Source organism: Agelaius phoeniceus, chromosome 12, assembly GCF_051311805.1.
Source record: "Agelaius phoeniceus isolate bAgePho1 chromosome 12, bAgePho1.hap1, whole genome shotgun sequence".
Classification (NCBI taxonomy): Eukaryota; Metazoa; Chordata; class Aves; order Passeriformes; family Icteridae; genus Agelaius; species Agelaius phoeniceus.
Genome location: NC_135276.1, coordinates 14,442,746 through 14,461,909, shown reverse-complemented (window position 1 = coordinate 14,461,909; position 19,164 = coordinate 14,442,746). Strand labels below are relative to the sequence as shown.

Sequence of the window (19,164 nt, the reverse complement as noted above, 5' to 3'; positions counted from 1 at the left end):
ACATGGGGTCTCCAGAGCGTATGTGCTTGCAGGCTGTCTGTATCACCGACTCGCAGGCCTCGTTCAGCGCGCGGTCGATGCGATAATCGGCACCGGGGTCCGTCTCCTGAATCAGGGTTTGAAGCTGAAGAAAGGAATTGTGGACAGGAAAACAAATGTTAAAGACATAAATGAGACTACTTACAATCTCTCAGTGTGGTAATTCTGTGCCAGTAACAACACCATGATGTATGAACTCTGCTCTGCAGTGTTTTATTTTAAGAGCTTGGGCTGCCAACCCCAGCACTGCTGGACCCTAATTATCATTATGAAGTAGCCCAGGAACATTGTATGAGACCAGTTACACACTGAAGGTCAGCCATGAACTTGGACTGCTTACATACCAATTTACAGAACAGAAGAGATAAAATTTGATTTGCCTACTGTATTTTTGATCTGTCTTAAGCTTTGACAGTAGCCTCATTCTGTAAGGCTGAAAATACCAAATGCACAATTCTTTTGTATTTTCATGAATACTATTTACAACTGAAACCTGAATCAATGTCTTAAGATAGTGTGCCTATCTACAAAGTATAAACCAGTTTTTTAATTGCCTGGAGAGGACAAAAAGTTTTATTGAAATACAGGATAAAATGTCCTGTTCTGATGTTCCATGAAGTAACATTTCCTGAGGGATGCCTGCTCAAGGTTTTGGAAGTCAGGGGCTGTAGTACACATTTTTTTAGTGTGTGTGTGTCTAAAGTATAAAATAAATCCAGGACATCATGTTTTAACTACTCAGGAGAAGTCATAGTGTAAGTGAAAGATGAAAACAAAAATATTCCAAAGATTTAGAGATGAGGTGTGCCAACCCAAAGCTGATATCTCAGCATTCCCTATATGATTTCTAAATACTTTCAGCTGTCATAGGTAAATACAGTATGAACAGTTCTATCAAGTTTTTTCTTCTTGTGAAACAAGTATTCTGACAAAAGCTGCAGAAAAACAATTCTCTTATTAATAAGGAAACATCACTTAGCATGTTTAGCACTATGTTACAAAATCAAATGTGGACATAGTCCATACCATCTGAACATTAAATTGGGAAGTGTCTGCTGGGCCAGGGGAAGAGAATTTGGGTAAATCTCAGTTTTGGGACAAGGGTAGCTTCTGGACCTTAACTCAGCCAAGGATCCCCATGCCCTACTTCATTTTCCATCAAGCTGTGGGTTTCCAAAGACTGATGGAAGGCAGATTGGTATCATCATTTGGCAGGCAAACATTTTCAGCTGACAAATTTGAAGGGGAGGGGGAAAAAGAGAGGTTGCTGAGAAGGCAACTGCACACCAACATCAAATGGTCTATATGCTCTTAACATCTTGACACTCAGTTAATGATTTTTGTCACTGGCCCTTAGCCCAACTAAATCAAAAGCACAGTTACAATTTTATCCCCCACCTTTCAAAGTCTGCACCTAAACACCCCCCAGGAAACTCTCAGGGGCAAAGCCCTAACATCACAAAACACAGGCAAGGAAGAAGCCTCAGAGAACTGGAGAAAATACAAGCTAGCTCTATTTATCCAATAGGAAACTTGCAGTCATGAGGAGAGACCACAGATTGCCTGGGAGGAACACAGGACTTCCTGCAACTTGCTCTTAACTATGCCCAGCCTCAGCTTCTATGGGATGCAGGCAGCTGAGAAGAGCACTATTTATCAAAAATTATTGGGATATTTTCATATAATAATAATAATAATAATAATAATAATAATAATAATAATAATAAAGCATTTTATACATCTCAACAGAGGTCAAACACAACCTGAAGGTCAAACCTTAAGTGGATGTGTTCTTTACAAACTTTATAAGAGTCACTGCAAGAGGAAGAAGAATATTATGGTTTTGCTGGTGCGGAAACTCACATAGCCTGCATGGATGGGGAATACTCTGTGTGTGTAAACTTCTGGGATTACTTCAAGTAAGGTGACTTACATAGCAGAAAGATGAGTGAATAGAATCTCAAACCCAACACTTTCTTACGCACAGAGATAAAACAAACTGCCCAGAGCATTATGCAGGCAGGATTCTTTCTCAGCTTTCACTTAATTGGTATTTTTGTTGCTATCAAGTGGAAGAGGCCAAAGCACACCAGGTACAACAGCTCAGAAGAACTGAAGCACCTCCTTATCCCTCCACCCTGTTTTGGGCACTACTGCAGAATTCCCGACCTTAATTCTCAACCATACGTACGATGTGCAGCACCAAGCCAGCTGCCCTGACTGCGGGGAAGAAGGAATAATTTGGCACCAGGGATAGAAGTGAAGGTTGTATAGGATTTTTCCTCCCTCACACAACAAACCCTCAGAGCTGAAAAGTAGCTGGATAAACTTTACAATGCTCTGAACTTTTATCCTGGGCATGGAACTAAATTTACAATGAATTACCAATTTAACAGCTTAGAAGTTGGAAGCAAGAAATATATGCCCTTTAAGCAGGGATTGGAGTTTTATACACTCAAAGGTCTGAACCGAAAAAACCCCAAAGGTAAGACCAGGGCAACATAGAAGCCACATATTTGAAAAACAATTTATCAACAGCTCTAATATAAAATATTGCTTCCATCAAGCAACACCAGAGATGCTAGACCCTGCCTGTACAGCTGCAGACCTTTGAAGGGCTGATGCTCACAATTAAGTGACACTATCTCCTATCTGATGACTTACACCACAGCACACACACCCTCCCTGTGGGCAGGATCCTTTATGAGGCTCAGCACACACCCAGGGTCCTCTTTCTAACTTAGAAACTTGAAAACTTACAGAAAGCCATTGCTCCTCTACCATTCACAGAGCTTTGGCATTTTGGCAAGCTCACTACTCAAACTGAGACTAAACCCCCACACAGCTCTGACATTTGGGTCTAGATGTGCTTCCTGCACAACAGCAGTTAGGTGTGAGCACAGACTCCCACATGCAAGATCACTCTGGCTGAGGTGTCTCACAAGAAATGGAACTTCTCAAATTAAAATACTGGGGTTTGAGAATGTCTAACAGTGCATTTTGTTCAAAATTTTAAATACAAATAATCACTCATAAGGCACCTGCAGGAAAAGGTATTAGCCAATGCTCCTGCAGGAAAATGAAATGGAGGTTCTTTGGTTGTGTTTTGTTGTTTTAGGATTCTTTGTATTGTTTCTGGCAGATGGGCTAATGTCTTCCTTTCATAGGACAAGCAGAATCAGAGCAAACCTTCACAACGGACAGGACAGGAAGTAAAACCAGATCCAAAATAGAAGTTTCTCCTTCCAATTGCCTCTGGCAAACTTTCTAGGCAGGTGTGTCTGGTCATAGAGCTTCTACAAGGAAGAATTTCATTATAACACCTGTTGCTTTGAGTTAGCCAAGAAATCAAGGTGCTGTATTAGCATTAGCTAATGATACTACTAAAAGCACAAGGATGTGAGTTTTTGACTCTATAGAAAAGACAACATCTGGAGATGGACCCAAAGCACTGCAGCAAGCTCTGCTGGGAGCACCCCAGAGCATCTATGTTGTTTTCTTCTCTGCAAGTGAAAATGTAGGGGCACCACAGACAACTGCTCCACCGTCAAAAGCCACAGCAAACCACACACCAAAGGTGCTCTCTAGTTACCCAAAAAGAACTGAAATGGCCCCAGCTGACTCTGAAGGGTGGATCTCTAACTTCCCTTCTTCAGGGATTGCCATATGGGCCAACTCATGTGACAAGCAGTTGAAGCCTCCAGCCCAAATTGCACAGTATCTGTTAGAGTTTCACACAATATTCTCTTCCTTGCAAAGATAATTTATCTACCTTTAAAAGTAAAAGCAAAAAGCTCATTCTAACACATTAAGTCAAAACACAACAAAGCCATTGACAGCCGAGCAACCCTTACCATTCAAATACAAAAATTAAGAACAATAAATTATTTAGTATTTCAAAAGTTGTAGGCAGCTATATAGTAGTACTGTGTCAGTCTTCAGAAACTCATAACATTGGAATGTTTATCCTGTCCTTGCAATCATCTATTTCCTCCTTCCCATAAAAATCCAGACAAGCTAAACGAAGGTATAAAATCAACATTTAATTTGCTTTCTCCTGTCCTTTGCCCAGAGAACAAACACATTTAACTTGAAGGGGACTCATGGACAATCCTATTTATCATTGCATCAACTTACTGTAAAAAAATAAAACAGCAGCTTAAGTAAAAGAGAACTAAAAAACCTCCAAACTTGCCCTAAACTTCTAAAGATATTTTTCTCTGAAAGTTTGAAATCCCATATCACTTTGGGGTGATCCTGTTTTGATTAATGACTTGCATGTCATGATCTAGAAGTTATTCCCAATATTAACTGATCTTATGAATATTTCCAAATAATGAAATTCTGAAGCAGCAGTTTCAATTTCCTATTTAAACAGAAACAAATATTCAGTTTTTCACACAAAGGCTGCAAAGCTTAAGTCATGCACTACAGATCCCTGCAGGAATGACTCAAACTGTACAGCTGCTGCACCAGTACACCTGGTATTTATGCAGAAATAAGCTTCATCACAAAAGCACCCTGTGACTTACAAAAATTTAACAGCTATCAATTTATCTTTGATAATACACACCATCTAGCATCATTTGAGGCTTAAGTTTTAAGCTACATTTAAAACAAAAATGTACAGAATAGTGGCTCTGTTTATTAAAAGAAGTCAAGAGCACACATCTCCCCAAATTCCAACATTAGCACTAACACTCCCTTGCCATTTTTATCATTGATGTCACTTTTTTGGGCTCATGGATCATTAAAACCAAAACCAAGCATTAAGTACAAAAATGTAATTTCATATTAAAAAAGCACTATTCAGTTTGAACAAAAATTAAATTGTTTTCAATTTAAAGAAATGATAAGCAGGATGTGTTTGGACCAAAATGGAGTTAAAAAAAGGCAAAAGGAAATATGCTATTTTACAAAGGTAGTTTGGAGGAAAATGGCATTTCCTTCAGTGGCTGCAAGTACATCAACACACAGCAGTCTGCTGTACCTCCCTGTCCCCAAAGTTCCATTTCCATCATTAAAGCTGAATGAAATAGCAAAAGTAAAACTGAGAGGGAAGGTGCTTTGAAAGGTTTTGTGCATTTCCAAGGACAGGGCACAGGGGGGAAAGGGAAGGAGAGGGAGAAACGGGAAGGACAAGGAATGTTTTAGAACTATAAAAGGCAAGTTTCCCTACACCTTGCACCCAGGAGAGAATTCCATTACTTCAAAGCTGGTGGAGAAGAACTACAGAAGATCCAATAAAAAGCCTAGGGCACAACAATCCAAAATGTATTTTTTGAGGGGAAAACCACCACCCTTACCCTTGCTACACACCAAGCTCACAGCAGGGCAATTACACAACTGCTTCCAGCACTCAGTGGCACCCAGCAGAGCCAGGCTGACTTCAGCAGAACCTCCATCACAAGGCAAAACCTTGACAGAAATCAGTGCTTTTACCAACTGAGCAAACAGAGTGAAGTGCTAAGAAGCTCCTTACTGCCTGCTGACAGTTGAGGCCCACGTTGCCCTTCTCACCACGGACGACCTTCATGAGGCAGTGCAGGGTGCGGCCCTTGCGGTGCAGCCCCGAGCAGTGGTGCTCGATCTCCCCGCGGCAGCTCAGGATGATTTCGGGGCTCAGGGAGAAATCTTCCATCAGCATGCGCCGGTAATCCAGCATCTCACCCTGGCACTCACTGCTCACCTGTCGACCTGAGCAAGAGAAGATGATGTGATTTAGTAGCAATGCTTAGCAGAGCCCTCCTCAGCAGACCTGTGCTACCAGCAGGGACATGTCCACGCTCTGAACAACACCAGACTAAGAGAAAGGTGCTGGAGCATTCGTGCTGGGGAATAAACCAGTGGTTGTGGTAGCTCCTGTCTTTTAAACAATCCTGTAAAATAGAGCCAGTCCATGGATTTAACACAGGTTTTTAAAAAATGAATGCCTGAAAGATTAGGAGAATCTGATTTTGGATTTAACATTACACGAGTGGCTTATGAAGAACAGCTGAAAGCACTCATGGATCTGCAGTTTTGTAGCACAAGTCAGCTTTTCCCCACATGCTCAAGGGTTCCTTTTTTCACAGAAGTCACCTTTGGTAGGCTCACCAGCTTGGTATGTAACTGGGAGAGGAATTTGTTTGGACAGCAGGTTAAACATTTTCTCCAATGAAAAGGTTCTCTAGGGCAATAGTGCATAAATGCTCAGGAAGACAAAACTCAGACTTAAAAAAGAGTGTATATGGAGTGTCCAACAAACCACTGCAGCTGCACAGGAATATTGCTGTAGTAAATGCTTAGATCTGCTATGAGCTTTCCTGCAGTGCCCATCACAACCTATTTATATGTGCACAACATCTCATGGAACAGAGGACACCCCAACAGGGGCTGCCAGGTGCTGTAACACATGTACATGGTGCTGTGTGGAATAATTAGTGTTCCTCCTGGGCTATGCCTCATGCATGAGACACAGCAGAACCTGTTCCACCATGAAATTGAATGGCTGAACAGCAGTTTTCTGCATGCAATTCAGGAAACCACCTGCCCTACTGCAGGGAGAAGTGGGGAAAAAAAAAAACCAAAACAAACAAAAACCAAACACCCCAAACCACAACTTTTCTACAAACAGGGCACATCATTTCCACATCAGTCAGAAGCAATGAGTTATCCAAACTCACAAATGCAGAGTGCTTATGGAATTATGGCAGCCTTTTCATCCCATGCCAGAGGCACTGCAGCATGCAGCCCTGCTGCTCACTCTGAAACCACCCAGCAGAATGCCAGGAGGGAAAACAAGCAGTTCTAGAGGAACAAACAGTGCAGATCTAGAGGATGTAACACATTGTTTCATATTACGGCAATTTCACAGGGAACCTTTAGCACAGTCCAGCTGCACTGAGCCTTCTAATGCCTTTGGAGACAGCAGCTGATGTTAGGACACCTCCAGCTTACGTTAACTTAAATGATCAAAAATAATATTCTCACACTTACCTTTTTTCTATATAGGGAAAAACCAGAGTCAGAGAAATTAAGGCATTTACTCAAGCTAGTGAACTGCAAGAAAAGACATTATTTACAACAGGCAGGGGACTTAGTATCCCTGGTTTTCCCTGAGTGAGGATAAACAGGTTCTCTATTCTGTGTTTTAACCTTGTAGCATATTTAATGCTTACTACACAATGGAGGAAAAGAGCTGCTTGAATTCACAGTGAATAGAAGGATTTGCAACTACACATCAGCAGTCCAAGTGGGATTTGCTGTTTTGCATTTTAAACTTCTTGTCTGCACAAAAGGAGTCAGTGGCAGAGGGGGTTACTCAGCTATTCTGATCATCAAAACAACAGTGATGAAAGCACCGTGATGAGGAAATTTGCCTTGGAAACAAAGTTTGGAAAGAGGAGAAGGGGACTGTAAATACACATCAAAGCTGAAGGTCCCTGAATTTAAAATCAAGGTCCCAGCAAGTCTTGAACTGCACTTACCTCTGTGCACAGCAGACTCCAAGCACATGAGCAGGTAGGAGAGCCGGGCCTCCCGCGAGCGGGGCAGGTTCTCCACGTTGCAGCGGTATTTCTTCAGGTCGCTCTTACAGGACTTGGCCAGCGAGTAACTGACCTTGTAGTCCTGGGCAATGAGCTTCTGGCGGGTGGTCAGCGCATCACGGCACTGCAGGAGACACATTGGGGTGGTGAATGAGCTTCTGTGCTGGGGATAGAGAGCTGAACCTGCTGCTGGCAAGTTTTCAAGTTGCATCTCAGAAAACAACCGACATTTTTAAATTCATGAATTTCAGCTGGACTGCAGCTAAATTTCATTTGTCTCATAGAAACCACACAGTTAACAATGCACACCGAGGTCAACAGATCAGGGGTTTCAAAGGGAGCAGATCTCTGCAGAGCAGTTCTCAGAACTGCACATTCATCCAGCTTTTTGTGAAGAGCGTGACTCATTCGTGGTAACTAGGAGCAGTTGCTGACATTTATCCCAGCTGTGGTACATGCTCACCCCATGCCCTCAAGAAATAACTTTTTCCAATTGCATTTACAAAATAACGCGTTTCTTGGATTTATTCCGCGACGCGCTGAGCAGATGATAGCAGATAAAAGTCTAACCGTGGGAATTTCCAGCCATTTTCCACAACTGATGAGGTTCATGAGGATGCACTGTGGCCAAACCTGAACCCAGCAGCTGCAAGAACAACCCTCTAAATTTCAACCAAAAAAGGACCTGTAAAAACACTGCTACATTTCATAGCTTTTGGTTTAAATTATGTGAAAATTAAATCTGAGGGCAGCAGATAACTCAGAATAGCTCAAGCAAATTTGTCCATTCCCAGCCCACTTGAAAGGAAGGAAAACAGTGAATATGTGGAGTAGGGGAAAGAGGGAGCAATCTTGGTGCAAGGAACAGGAAAGTCCTAGAACCTGTTCCCCACTTTCTTACATCACGTTTTTGACTTTGCCCCCTTCTTCCCATACCTACTTGAGGACCTGGAAAGCCCTACTCCAAGATATTCCCACTCCATCTTTCATCCTCCTATGCAGTCCCAGACCCTGGGAGTGGACAAATTTCCAGCTCTGGATACAGGGAGATACAGGCTTGCAGATAGCTCATCACCTGAAGCAGGGAAAGGCTGGATACAGCCCAGGAGCCAGTTTTGGATGACCAAAGCAAGCCACCCACCAGCAGCTATTGCTGGCTACATGTGTGTGCAGCAGCTGGCAAGGAGGGACTCTTTGCTGGGTAACAGCTTCTACAAAACCAGTGACTTTGCAGATGGTCCAACCTTGGCAGCTACAAGAGTGAGAACTACATTTAGTGCTCCTTCTGCTCTGCAAACTGCGTCCTCAGAGCATCCACCCCTCCCTCCCTCTCTATGAAGTCATCTGCTGCAGCTCAGTGTAACCTCTCTGCATCTTACATTCATACCTCAGTCAGCTGATCATGGAAAACACCCTTCACAAACTACCAGTGTCCCTGTATAACTAAACAGAGCTTAAGCAACAGCAGCAGTTCATTTCAGTAACACACTGCTACAAAATGAAGCTTTGTTTAAAGCCCTCAGAGATCACTTGTTCAGATTTGAATTTGTTAATTGGAACCAAGCTGTCAGACAGCTAATGCAATTAACAAAAAAGAAATTAGTCTGATCCCTTCAGCACTCTGAGTCAGGCTCCTTCAGCAAACCTTCTTTGAGGAGATCTTTACAGATACTCATCTTCACATCCTTCCCTACAGATTACAATTCCATATAATCCCAGACACTATGATGCTGCTTCCAAAATTACTGAAGGCATTGCTGCCTTAACAAAGCACCTACACCAATACAACCTTTTCAGAACTAGCTTTCTAGAACAACTTTTTTTTGCTGTTGTTGAAAACCACATCTTCAAGAAAACCAGAAGGAAAACTTCTGTTCAGTCACTGAACCGTGCATCCTTCCCACACAGAATGTGATGCTTGAAAACAGCCTCAAAAACACAAGTGAAAGAAACTCAGCTTCCTTTTGTTTTTAATCTGTACAATTAGAACACCATTTATCCAAGGCTTACCCCAGCATGCTGTGACTGCTACTTTAAACAGTCAATCACAATGCTACCACTTGAGCTCCATGTCTTGCCTCTCCAAATTACCCACCCAAAAGCTTTGATTTATTTAAATCCTTTACTTGAAAGACTGAAACTTGAAACACAAAAATATCAAAGTAAAAGCATTTGTTAAACTAGCTGATTATCTGGCTAGGAAGATGACATTTTCCTTAACACTGGAAAAGAATAATGCAGCCTGGACTGAGGAGTGATCTGATGATTTCCACAATAAGGATTTGTCTCACCAGGATACTTACCTTTTCACTCATTGATTCTTCAAACTTGTGATTAAAGAGGCACTTGTATACTCGGCCTTCCCCAGCCTGAGTCTGTGAAACAGAACAGTAACAGTTACCCTTAAAGATAATACTTGTAATATTGGACAAGCAGGCTAAACTACACCTGAGGAGATTTTTTTTAAACTAGTAATATATTCGAGTTAATATTTCAAATGACAGCAATAGTTTCTATGCAATAAAAATCCTTTAAATTTTATTGCATAAAAATAATCTGGTCATGTTCATCACCCTTTCAGTGTAACAATTCTCAGCTAATACAAGTTAGCTGAGACTGAACAACGCAGCTCATGCTAGGCATAAGAAGTGCTGCAAGTACAGCCAGGCCAGGCTTTGTGCAACAGCTCACAGCTGTAGAAAGGAGTGGTCACTCACTTCTGCCTTTCCTCCCCCACTCCCTGTCACACCAGTTCTCATGCCCCTTAAACCATTTATGCCAATCCAGTTCACTAACCCGTTGGGAATAACGTGTGTTTGTAGAGTGAATGAATTAATGCTGGAATTACTGCAAAATGACAGTTACAGGGTGTCTATTTTTAGTATTACACAATATCACTCAGGCTCCAGTCTACAGTTCCCTTCACTGCTTTGTCCAGAGAGGTTTTGGGTTTTTTAAATGGATTCCTGTAGAGAGAGAGGAAGAGGAAAGCACTCACATTTTCACAGAATCGCTCTCTGTCATCTCGGCATGCAAAGTAGAGGTGCCGGTCCAGGTGGAAGTCATCAGAAGAGAGCTCAGCCACACGAAGAATTGCTTTCTTACACTGGTCAGAAACCTGGATTCGAGGGTCAGTCTCCTCTGCCTCTTTTACCAGGCCTTTTTCCAAGCATGCCACCACCTCTCCTTGTGAGTGAGCATCCTATGAGAGAACAAGAGACCTGTAACCAAGCTATTACATAATCAAGCGAGCTGTGATTCTGGCTAAGTAGCACATTAATTAAGCAACAAACTGTCTACATATAGACTTCCCAACATTCAGCCTAAACCTCATTTAAATTCAGAGGAGGCAACAATTAAGACCTGTACTAACCACACTTTATACAACACTATCCCACTGATGGTCACCATGAAATCCCCCCCTCCAATGCTCTGGGCTTGTTTTAATGTGACTTAATGAGATTATCACTACTTAGTCACACTGCTCAGAGCAGTTTACCAAAACAGCCAAATTATCTTTAATCTGACACAGCTTTCTTGGCACCATGGCAACAGCAAGGATCAGCATCACATTAAGAAAATGCTTGGGGAGAGAAAAATCATAGTTTTGCCATGCCAAGCCTTCAGTTTGGGTGGTGAAAATTTGTGATGTAAAAAAGGCCACAAAGGAGCTTTGACCAATCGAGGCTTCTCAATTCCTCCACTAGGAGAATAAAAAACTGCAAAGCATTCAAGAGTAGACAGAGGTCTCTGACAAAGTAGTTCTGGCCCAGTGCACCACATCCACTGTCCTGCAGGGCCTGGAGACAATATTGGACTATGAGCAGTAACTGCCAATAAACACAGAGAGCCTGTGCTTTGTTCAAAAGCCTGGAAGAGGCAGGGCAAAGCTCAGCAAAGCTCCACTTTGTTTTCTATATCCTCATTATGTGTTTAGAAAGAGAACCCTGCCCCCTCCATACCCCTGTAGAAGGTCTGGTTCCTCTAAAGGACTCTGCAGGTACAAATTTCTCAAGGCTTCTGCAAGTTTTTCATGTGAAGGCCACCTTATTTAATGCTGCTCTGCTGTGAGAGGATATTGCCACTAAACTTACACTGTCTGAATATGCAACAAGGCATGCATGCTCACATTCAGCTGAATCACCCAGCCTGGCATTTGCAGTCACCATTTAGGAGCCATCCCTTCAGCTTGCTCTGTCAAGCAGATCATCCACTGCTGCTGCAGGAGCATGAGTAAGAGAGCAGTCTCCAGAAAACATGCCCATGATACACAAAGCCACACAACTCTCCCCAGTCTTTTTGTTCTGACGTGTCTGCTTACACAGGCAGCCTTTGATTCCTGTCTTAGGTCTGCTACACTTGGAGCACAAGCAGAACTGGTTGATTATTTGTTAACTTGTAAACACAACCCAGAAGTATCATCAGTTTACAAAAGCTAAAAGCAGCTTTCCCCTACAAGAAAAAAAAGAAAGCAGAAAACCAACCTACACCCCCCAAAACTCCTTATTTTGGTTTGTTCCTTTCTTTGAGTGAGAACTGGCCAATTCCATATGCTGAGTAAGTATCTTTGAAGAAATGTAATTATATATCAACAGTCCCTTTAGGACTGATCCTCAAATCTGGATTCTGAGGAATAGTACTCAGAAGTAAGTTTGCCACATCACTTAAAATTGCCATTTATCCATAACCACATCAAACACAAACACTGTTCTGCAAACTGTCACGGTCAGTCACAGGAAGTAACTACAGCTGAGATGATGTCAAGTGTGAATGATAGAAAACAACCATTTTAAGCTCCTGTGGCACATTTTTGCTCCTGCCTAAATGAAGTTGCAGCTGGGAGGCAAGGCAGACCAAGGTTACTTTCACTCACCTGCAGCTTTCCCTTGCAAGCTAGCAAGAAGGGCAGAAGGCAAGCTTTTCCTGCTAGGAAAATCAGAAGTTTCCTGGTTTACTGCAGTGGGTTTAGACTCCTGGTCAGAATCATATTATATATGTAAGTAAACCTATCTTTAATAGGAAATCTGGAAAGCAGGTTTCCATATGCTGGATGTTTACTGTTACACTTTGGGGACACAACATGAAATGGCTCATCTATTGCATTCCTTTGCTAATAGAGATTTCACATTTGGGCAGATCATCCGAAGTGCTGGCTACTCTACTGCCCTGTGTCAGAGCAATTTTAAAACATGTCAGACTCAACAGAAACACATACAAACCAACCCATGTGGCCCCTGAAACATGCCCTTTCCTCCAGCCATCAAGCATTTACACACCTCCTTGTGGTGCCCTTAAGGTTCCTGTGCCCACATGACACTGTTTGGAAGATTTACTGGCCTAATCTGGGGTTCATTCTCAGGCAGATCAGGTCCCTAGAGTGCTAGTGGTGACTAGTTAAGCAATTTTAAGGAGAGCCTGACTCTTCATTTCCTCAAAAGTGCAGGAAGACACCCACACTACTGCCAAACAGAGCATGGGACTCTACAAACATGGTTTAGAGAAATACCACTTCAAGCTTTAATTATAGGGTAACACCTACTGTATTTAATATTGTACAATCCTTATTGCAGACTGAAAGGGAAAACAAATGTGTGTACAGCTGCACTCAACCACCCTAAAGCAGCTGGCAATCAAGGCTCGTGCCAAGGATGGCAGCACAACTTTGACACACACTGGTGGTACCTGCATCACCACCCAGAGATGCCTGTTCCCACCTGCATTCCATGTGCCAGCAGTCCTGGGTGGTCAGCTCAGCATCAGAGGCACCAAAGTCAAGGGTGATCATCCCACAGCATGAGCTCTCCCAGTCCTGCTCCAGCATCAGCTGCCTGGTGTGTACAAGGGTGGAACACCTGCTGCAGCTCTGCTGAGGAATGAATCCTAAAAACCATTTTCCTCTATCCAGGACCCATTCTCAGAAAACCTCCATTGCAGAGTTGAAAACCTCTAAGTTGACTCCAGAAGTCAGGACTCCTGCAAAACTGCTGCCTGTTGACAAAGTCTAGGCCTCATTTTTCTGGAGCAAAATGAAATACAAGAGCATTTCATTTAGGCCTCATTTTTCTGAGCACTGAAATATAAGAGATCAAATCTAAAAACCACATGTGGTTCCTGGCACACAGTTTCACCACCACTATCAAGTTTTAAATGTAGGATTTTAACTGAAAGTTGCAAATATCTGTAAAACATACTAGATAATTATCTAGTCTGGAGAGCCCTGAAACTCTTCATAGCTTTATGAAAGGATATACCTAGATCCACAAAGATATAAGCAGCTTCTCAGTACTGACCCACAGCACTCTGAGCCACAGAGGAATGAAATTTAGTTCTAAATGTATGTGCCCAAGCAAATCCCCTTCAGCACAATACTGGGAGATTTTAATTCCTATGACTAAAATTCAAACCCCAGGCATCCAGCTTTAGGCCATAACAGAATTTTAAAAACATTTGGTTTACTATTCATTTTCCATTAGAGATTTCACTTTCCCCCCCAGTATAGTTTAGGCTTTGCAACTACTGGGGATTTTTTGTCATTTTTCAGAAGTTTCTCAGAAAAGATTTTATCCTGTCTGAAATCTGACATGCCTCAAGTACACATCTGTTCCAGCTGCAGCCTTGCAGACAGAAGCTAGAAAAGTGACCAAAAGAGAATGAAGAGTAAAAAGAAGCAGCAGGCAAGAGAGTAAAATATAACCTGTCACATCAGCACAGCACCCTGCACTGGACAGTTGTGCCAACCCACTGGAGCCAGAGCAGCCAGGCTATGGAAAATCACCCAAGAGATGTACTGGGAGCTCCAGTTCAGCATTCCACCTGGCTAACCCACACACCAGGGATGCTGGGATGTCTCTTGGATTAGCTAATTCCCAGTATTTCAGATGATAGTTCACTGCTACACTGCGTAAACAAAGACTGAGCTGAATGTTATCTCTTCCCATTTAGATTCAGCTCCCTTTGTGTCCAGTACTTTTGTGAAACTAAGGAAAGAGAGTAACTGCACTCAAAGCTCTTAGAGGTGAAAAAACAAAACAAAAACAAGAAAACAATGGTCTCCTAAGGTGTCTTCCTTTAGGAAAAATATTGTTATGTGATAAAGTACTACAAGAGATGTGCAAATGACACTTACGTAGCTTTCATTATGGCAAATAATCAGCTACAGCTTGGACATCATGGCTGAATAGCACCCTGGCAACTACACACTACCCACTAGAGTTTGATACAATCCTGGTCCTTTCCCAGGGAAAGTAGCTCATTTCAATCAGCAGCTGAAGGAGAAAAGCTCCACTGCAATTACCCATTTCAATTTCAAATTAGATCCCTATTGCATGAAGATAAAACAACTTTAAAATACCAGGAGACCAAATTCATTATGAAACGTATCAGCCACATGGAGAGGTGACTGAAACTACTATTAAATGTTTCTCCATAGTTGGGAGATGCTGAAGACATACTCCCCCCAAACACAGGCATGTTAGAAAACTTAATGCCTTCAAATGACACATCTACAGCCTTTCTGTTACATACAGCAAAATGAAGTGTAGGGTCAGATCAAGCCTTCTAAACTGAACTTTATTGCTCTTACAGAGCAGAAACCCAAGTAGAAATGTGTGAGAAAAAAAACACAGAAACCACCACATCAGAAGCAACAAACTCAGTAAGAACAGAATTCAATTAGGAAGTATCAAGCAAGTTTAAACAAAAAAAGGAGGTATAGAAAAGGAACAAGGTTAGCTAGCAGAGAAGCTTCAAGGGGCAAGGTAATTGCAGATTATCAACCTAAGTGTCTTTCACAGTTAAAAATGCCAGTTTATCCCAGTTACTCTGATGAAGCTATCATACTGCAATCCCCTAGCTGTCTCATGTAGATGGAGTTCATGGTCTAGCTGTGCTTATTTCCACAAAAAAAGAGAGAGAATCTCTTCCCCCATCCTCCTCCTCAAGTGTCCAGGTCCTATTTATTAAATTCATAGTTACCTTCAGTCATACAAAAGGGTAATGACTGTTTCTCTACAGGTAACTCTCAGAAGCTACAGCATGGAAATAAAACCTTAACCAGCATCTGATGGAAGCAAATTAGATTTCTCTGAAGCAGCAAAGGGATAGAACAGAACACCAACAAAAGAAATGCTTGCATAGCCATTTATAGCTGTTTCCATAGCAGTATAGAGTACTTCAATTGCTCCAAGTGCCAAGGATGACAGCAAAACAAAAGATATATGACAGGCTGCAATGCTTTTTCAAACCAAGGCACAATATTCTGGGTTGGGAACCAAGAAAGAGAGGAATATGCATGAGCCGTAGTAAAACCCATAGAAGTTTGGTTAGTGATCCCTTTGCTAGCCTACAGAAATTTGGTGACCCAAAATTTCCCTTTCTCTGGTGCCTTGTGACCTCAGCCACCCTGGCTATCCTTCCCCTTCACCTGCCTGAACCAACCAATGCAGGGGTTGTGCACAGATACCCACACAGGCCTGCCCACACTGGCTTCACTCCCACCATTTGAGATTTGGTTTATGCTTACAAAATCCCCTCTGCTGTATCCCTTCAGTGCTGCCATAAGCATTTAATTTTTTTAAATTTGGTGTAGCCACAGGTAATATGCAGACCTGACAGGCAGGATTCATGTTACACTTCTGGTTCTATACTGATTGCTAAAAGCAATTTCTCATTCTCATTTCATGAGGTCTTTCAGCCCAGTATCAGAAAGGAACCTTTACTTTATGGATAAAGCAAGTTACTCAGTTGTTACCAGTCTGAACCTACAGTGCACCAAAGTTCCTGCTGCCTATGGTTGCTTTTGTTCTTGTTTCCAGAAATGAGTCCTTATTTTTGTGCTTTCTCTGGCTCAGCTAAGTTTTCTGGAGTACACTAGAAAATAAATTTAATATGCTAGCTGCTAATAGCTGTGAATATCTCAAACAGCTAGGAAAGCTTCTTTGTTTAACCAAAAAATGTGTATCTTATTGCAAACCCCTTCATTAATAGCTCATTTATGAGACTAATTGTTATAAGCATAAAAGCTGTAATTTAGAAAGCACTGTAAAAAGTTGGTAGGCTAATTTTAACATTATCCCTAAACATAAAAACTTATCATAGAAAAAGTCACTCATTCCTGCAGCACTACACATTTGCTGCATTAGCTATGCTGAAGTAAACAGGGAAAGACAGTCCCTTGAAAATAATCCCACATCCAGTCACTATAAACTGTTCTTTGCATCAACTTCTGCTTAAGTCTCACAGGCAAAAGAACACTGATTTAGTAAAACCAGGACAGTACTGATAAGTGTGTACTACTAAAATGTGACACCACACACCCTGTGCCCTTCCACTGATTTTGTAGGGGCAGAGGAAAGGAGAAGCAAACAGATAAAAGCTGTTGATCCAGTCTATCAACTACAGCCTGAGAAAGCAGAAAGGGTTATAGCACAGGCATCATCACCTTGATAACCTTCCTGCCAGACCCAACCAGACTGTGGAATAAGCCAAGCAATAGACCTGCTTAAATTTATTGTTTGGATTCAGTGTATATAGAGTCAAGCTCTGGAAGGCCTCATCAAAGAGACAACTACCTGCCAGATCACCTGTGGTGGGCTGTGGAAAGATAAATTAAAGTCTCTGCATAGCAGTTCCTCACAGAGGAACAAATGTACCTTTATTAAAAAGGAACTGCAAACAATCAGGACATCACCCTTTTCAGACAGATGAGATACACCATGAATTTTCTCAGTTGCAAGTCAGACAGTAATACTACTGCAGAGCCTCTGCATCAGTTTCCTGAAGTGAATGACTTTTACAAGTCTATTGGCAATCTACATGTTCTCCAGGTACCTTTTCTCCAGGTCGAATGCTGCCACATTTCAGGAGATTAATGTCAGCTTTGCAGTCATCCATGAAGCCACAGATCAACCGGTAATCACTGAAGATAATGGCTGTCATTTTAGTGATGTACTGATGGCACTGGTACTCAGTGATGTTGCCTCTGTGATCCACCAAACATGACACCAAGAACCCTTTACCAACTGGTTCATCTGCACACTCCTTTATCTGTTAAAAAAAAAAAAAGGAAAATTACAGTGGCTGCAGCTTATGAATTTAACCTATTTAACCTTATAAGAAAATCCTCAAAGAAACTTGAATCTGTAGCTTCAAAATCTGCTAGCAAAGAAACCCTCTAGGCTTTAGTTTGATTTCCAGTAAGTCAGAATAATTGAAAATATTTCAGAAATGAGAAATCTCATGTGTGCCAGCATCCAAAAAAAGCAAACACAGCGACCTTGAGGATTATAAATTCTATTGCTCAATAATCGTCTTTTATAATTACACTGAACCCCTGCAATCAAGTAGACTTGTAGGAAAAATGCTAGTTTGACAAACCTTTATTTAGAAAACTGAGAACATTACAACATCTTTAAATCATACTTAGACCCCCATTAGCCCCCTGACCTCGTACAATATAAGATTTTGGCCAGAAGGGAGACTGATTCAAAAGTCAACACTATTTATAGAGCTGTTTATAACTTGCTAGGAGATGAAAAATACTATAAAGGAAAATTCTCATCAAATTCTTTTCTATGAGGCTCTTGCATGAACTGATTGTTGGTACTAAAACCATTTTACTCAGTGGTCTAAAAAAAGTAAAAATCACAGCTAACCAAAGCTGAAAGCTATGCAGGGATTGGAAAAGCAGCATACAAGAAGAGACAGGTCCCCAATATAAATCACAGCCTGCACTGCTCAGGGAAGCAGACAGGCCAGACCCACCACCTCTGGAAGTAAAAGATGCAGGCAGCTTTGACAGTGTCTTTCCAAAAGAAGGGGCAAACATGGTTACTGATCAGTTAGGGATGGTCCCTGGAGAAATCACCGATAGGAGCAGTGCAATGCCTCGCTCCAAGGAGCACTGAGACTACACAACTTTTTAACCCTGGCAAGCCCATGTTGAAATACTTGCACAGTTCTGGTGGCCACTGCTCAGGAGTGTGCTGAAAACTGCAGTCATAATGGTGCAGGAAGAACCCCTGGCAGGCAGACACTAAAGTTTAGTGCTGACAGGTTTGCAAGGAATAGATACATGGGCTGACTTGATTGCATCAAAGATTTGTCCCTGTAAAAATACTGAAGGGCTCATCAATCTCAAGGAAGATCTATGGCAATCAATAATTCTGGCAGTTTCAGATAACCAGCAAGGGCAGTGCTAAGGGAACAGGCAGGAAACCATTTTATCAGTTCTCAAATACCAAGTTGGAATATTTATATTGGAAATTTTGAAAAATGGAGAGCTGTCTCTAGGAAGATAGATTCTAATTCAAACAAGAATAACTCAGGGCACCCTGTGACAGACTCACACAGGTCAGACTAGATGAATAAAACAGATCTCTGCCTCAGCTTATGAGGCCATTACTTTGTGTGACAAAACATTCAACATTTTAAACATCATTATTTGAAGGCAGATGTGGGCTGGTGAAACAGTTTACATTTAATCTAAATAGCTCCTAGAAAAACAGTTACTAAAGTCAATGTAATTGTTACAGATAAGGTGTAAAATACATTTTAAAGTGAAAACACATAGGATCCTTGCAGGGTGAACAGGACAGAG

General features: G+C 41.8%; 1 protein-coding gene across 1 annotated transcript in view; it reads right to left on the bottom strand.

The window, feature by feature from the left end:
• Positions 1–19,164, bottom strand: part of GLG1 (golgi glycoprotein 1) — an 81,406-nt gene that overhangs the window by 20,167 nt on the left and 42,075 nt on the right. Inside the window, exons 4-9 of the mRNA XM_054640559.2 lie at positions 17,397–17,612; positions 10,567–10,770; positions 9,872–9,943; positions 7,509–7,692; positions 5,522–5,736; positions 3–124 (exon numbers count right to left, since the gene is read on the bottom strand). Of these exons, the coding sequence (XP_054496534.1) occupies positions 3–124; positions 5,522–5,736; positions 7,509–7,692; positions 9,872–9,943; positions 10,567–10,770; positions 17,397–17,612 (1,013 nt within the window). The remainder of the gene's footprint in view (positions 1–2; positions 125–5,521; positions 5,737–7,508; positions 7,693–9,871; positions 9,944–10,566; positions 10,771–17,396; positions 17,613–19,164) is intronic.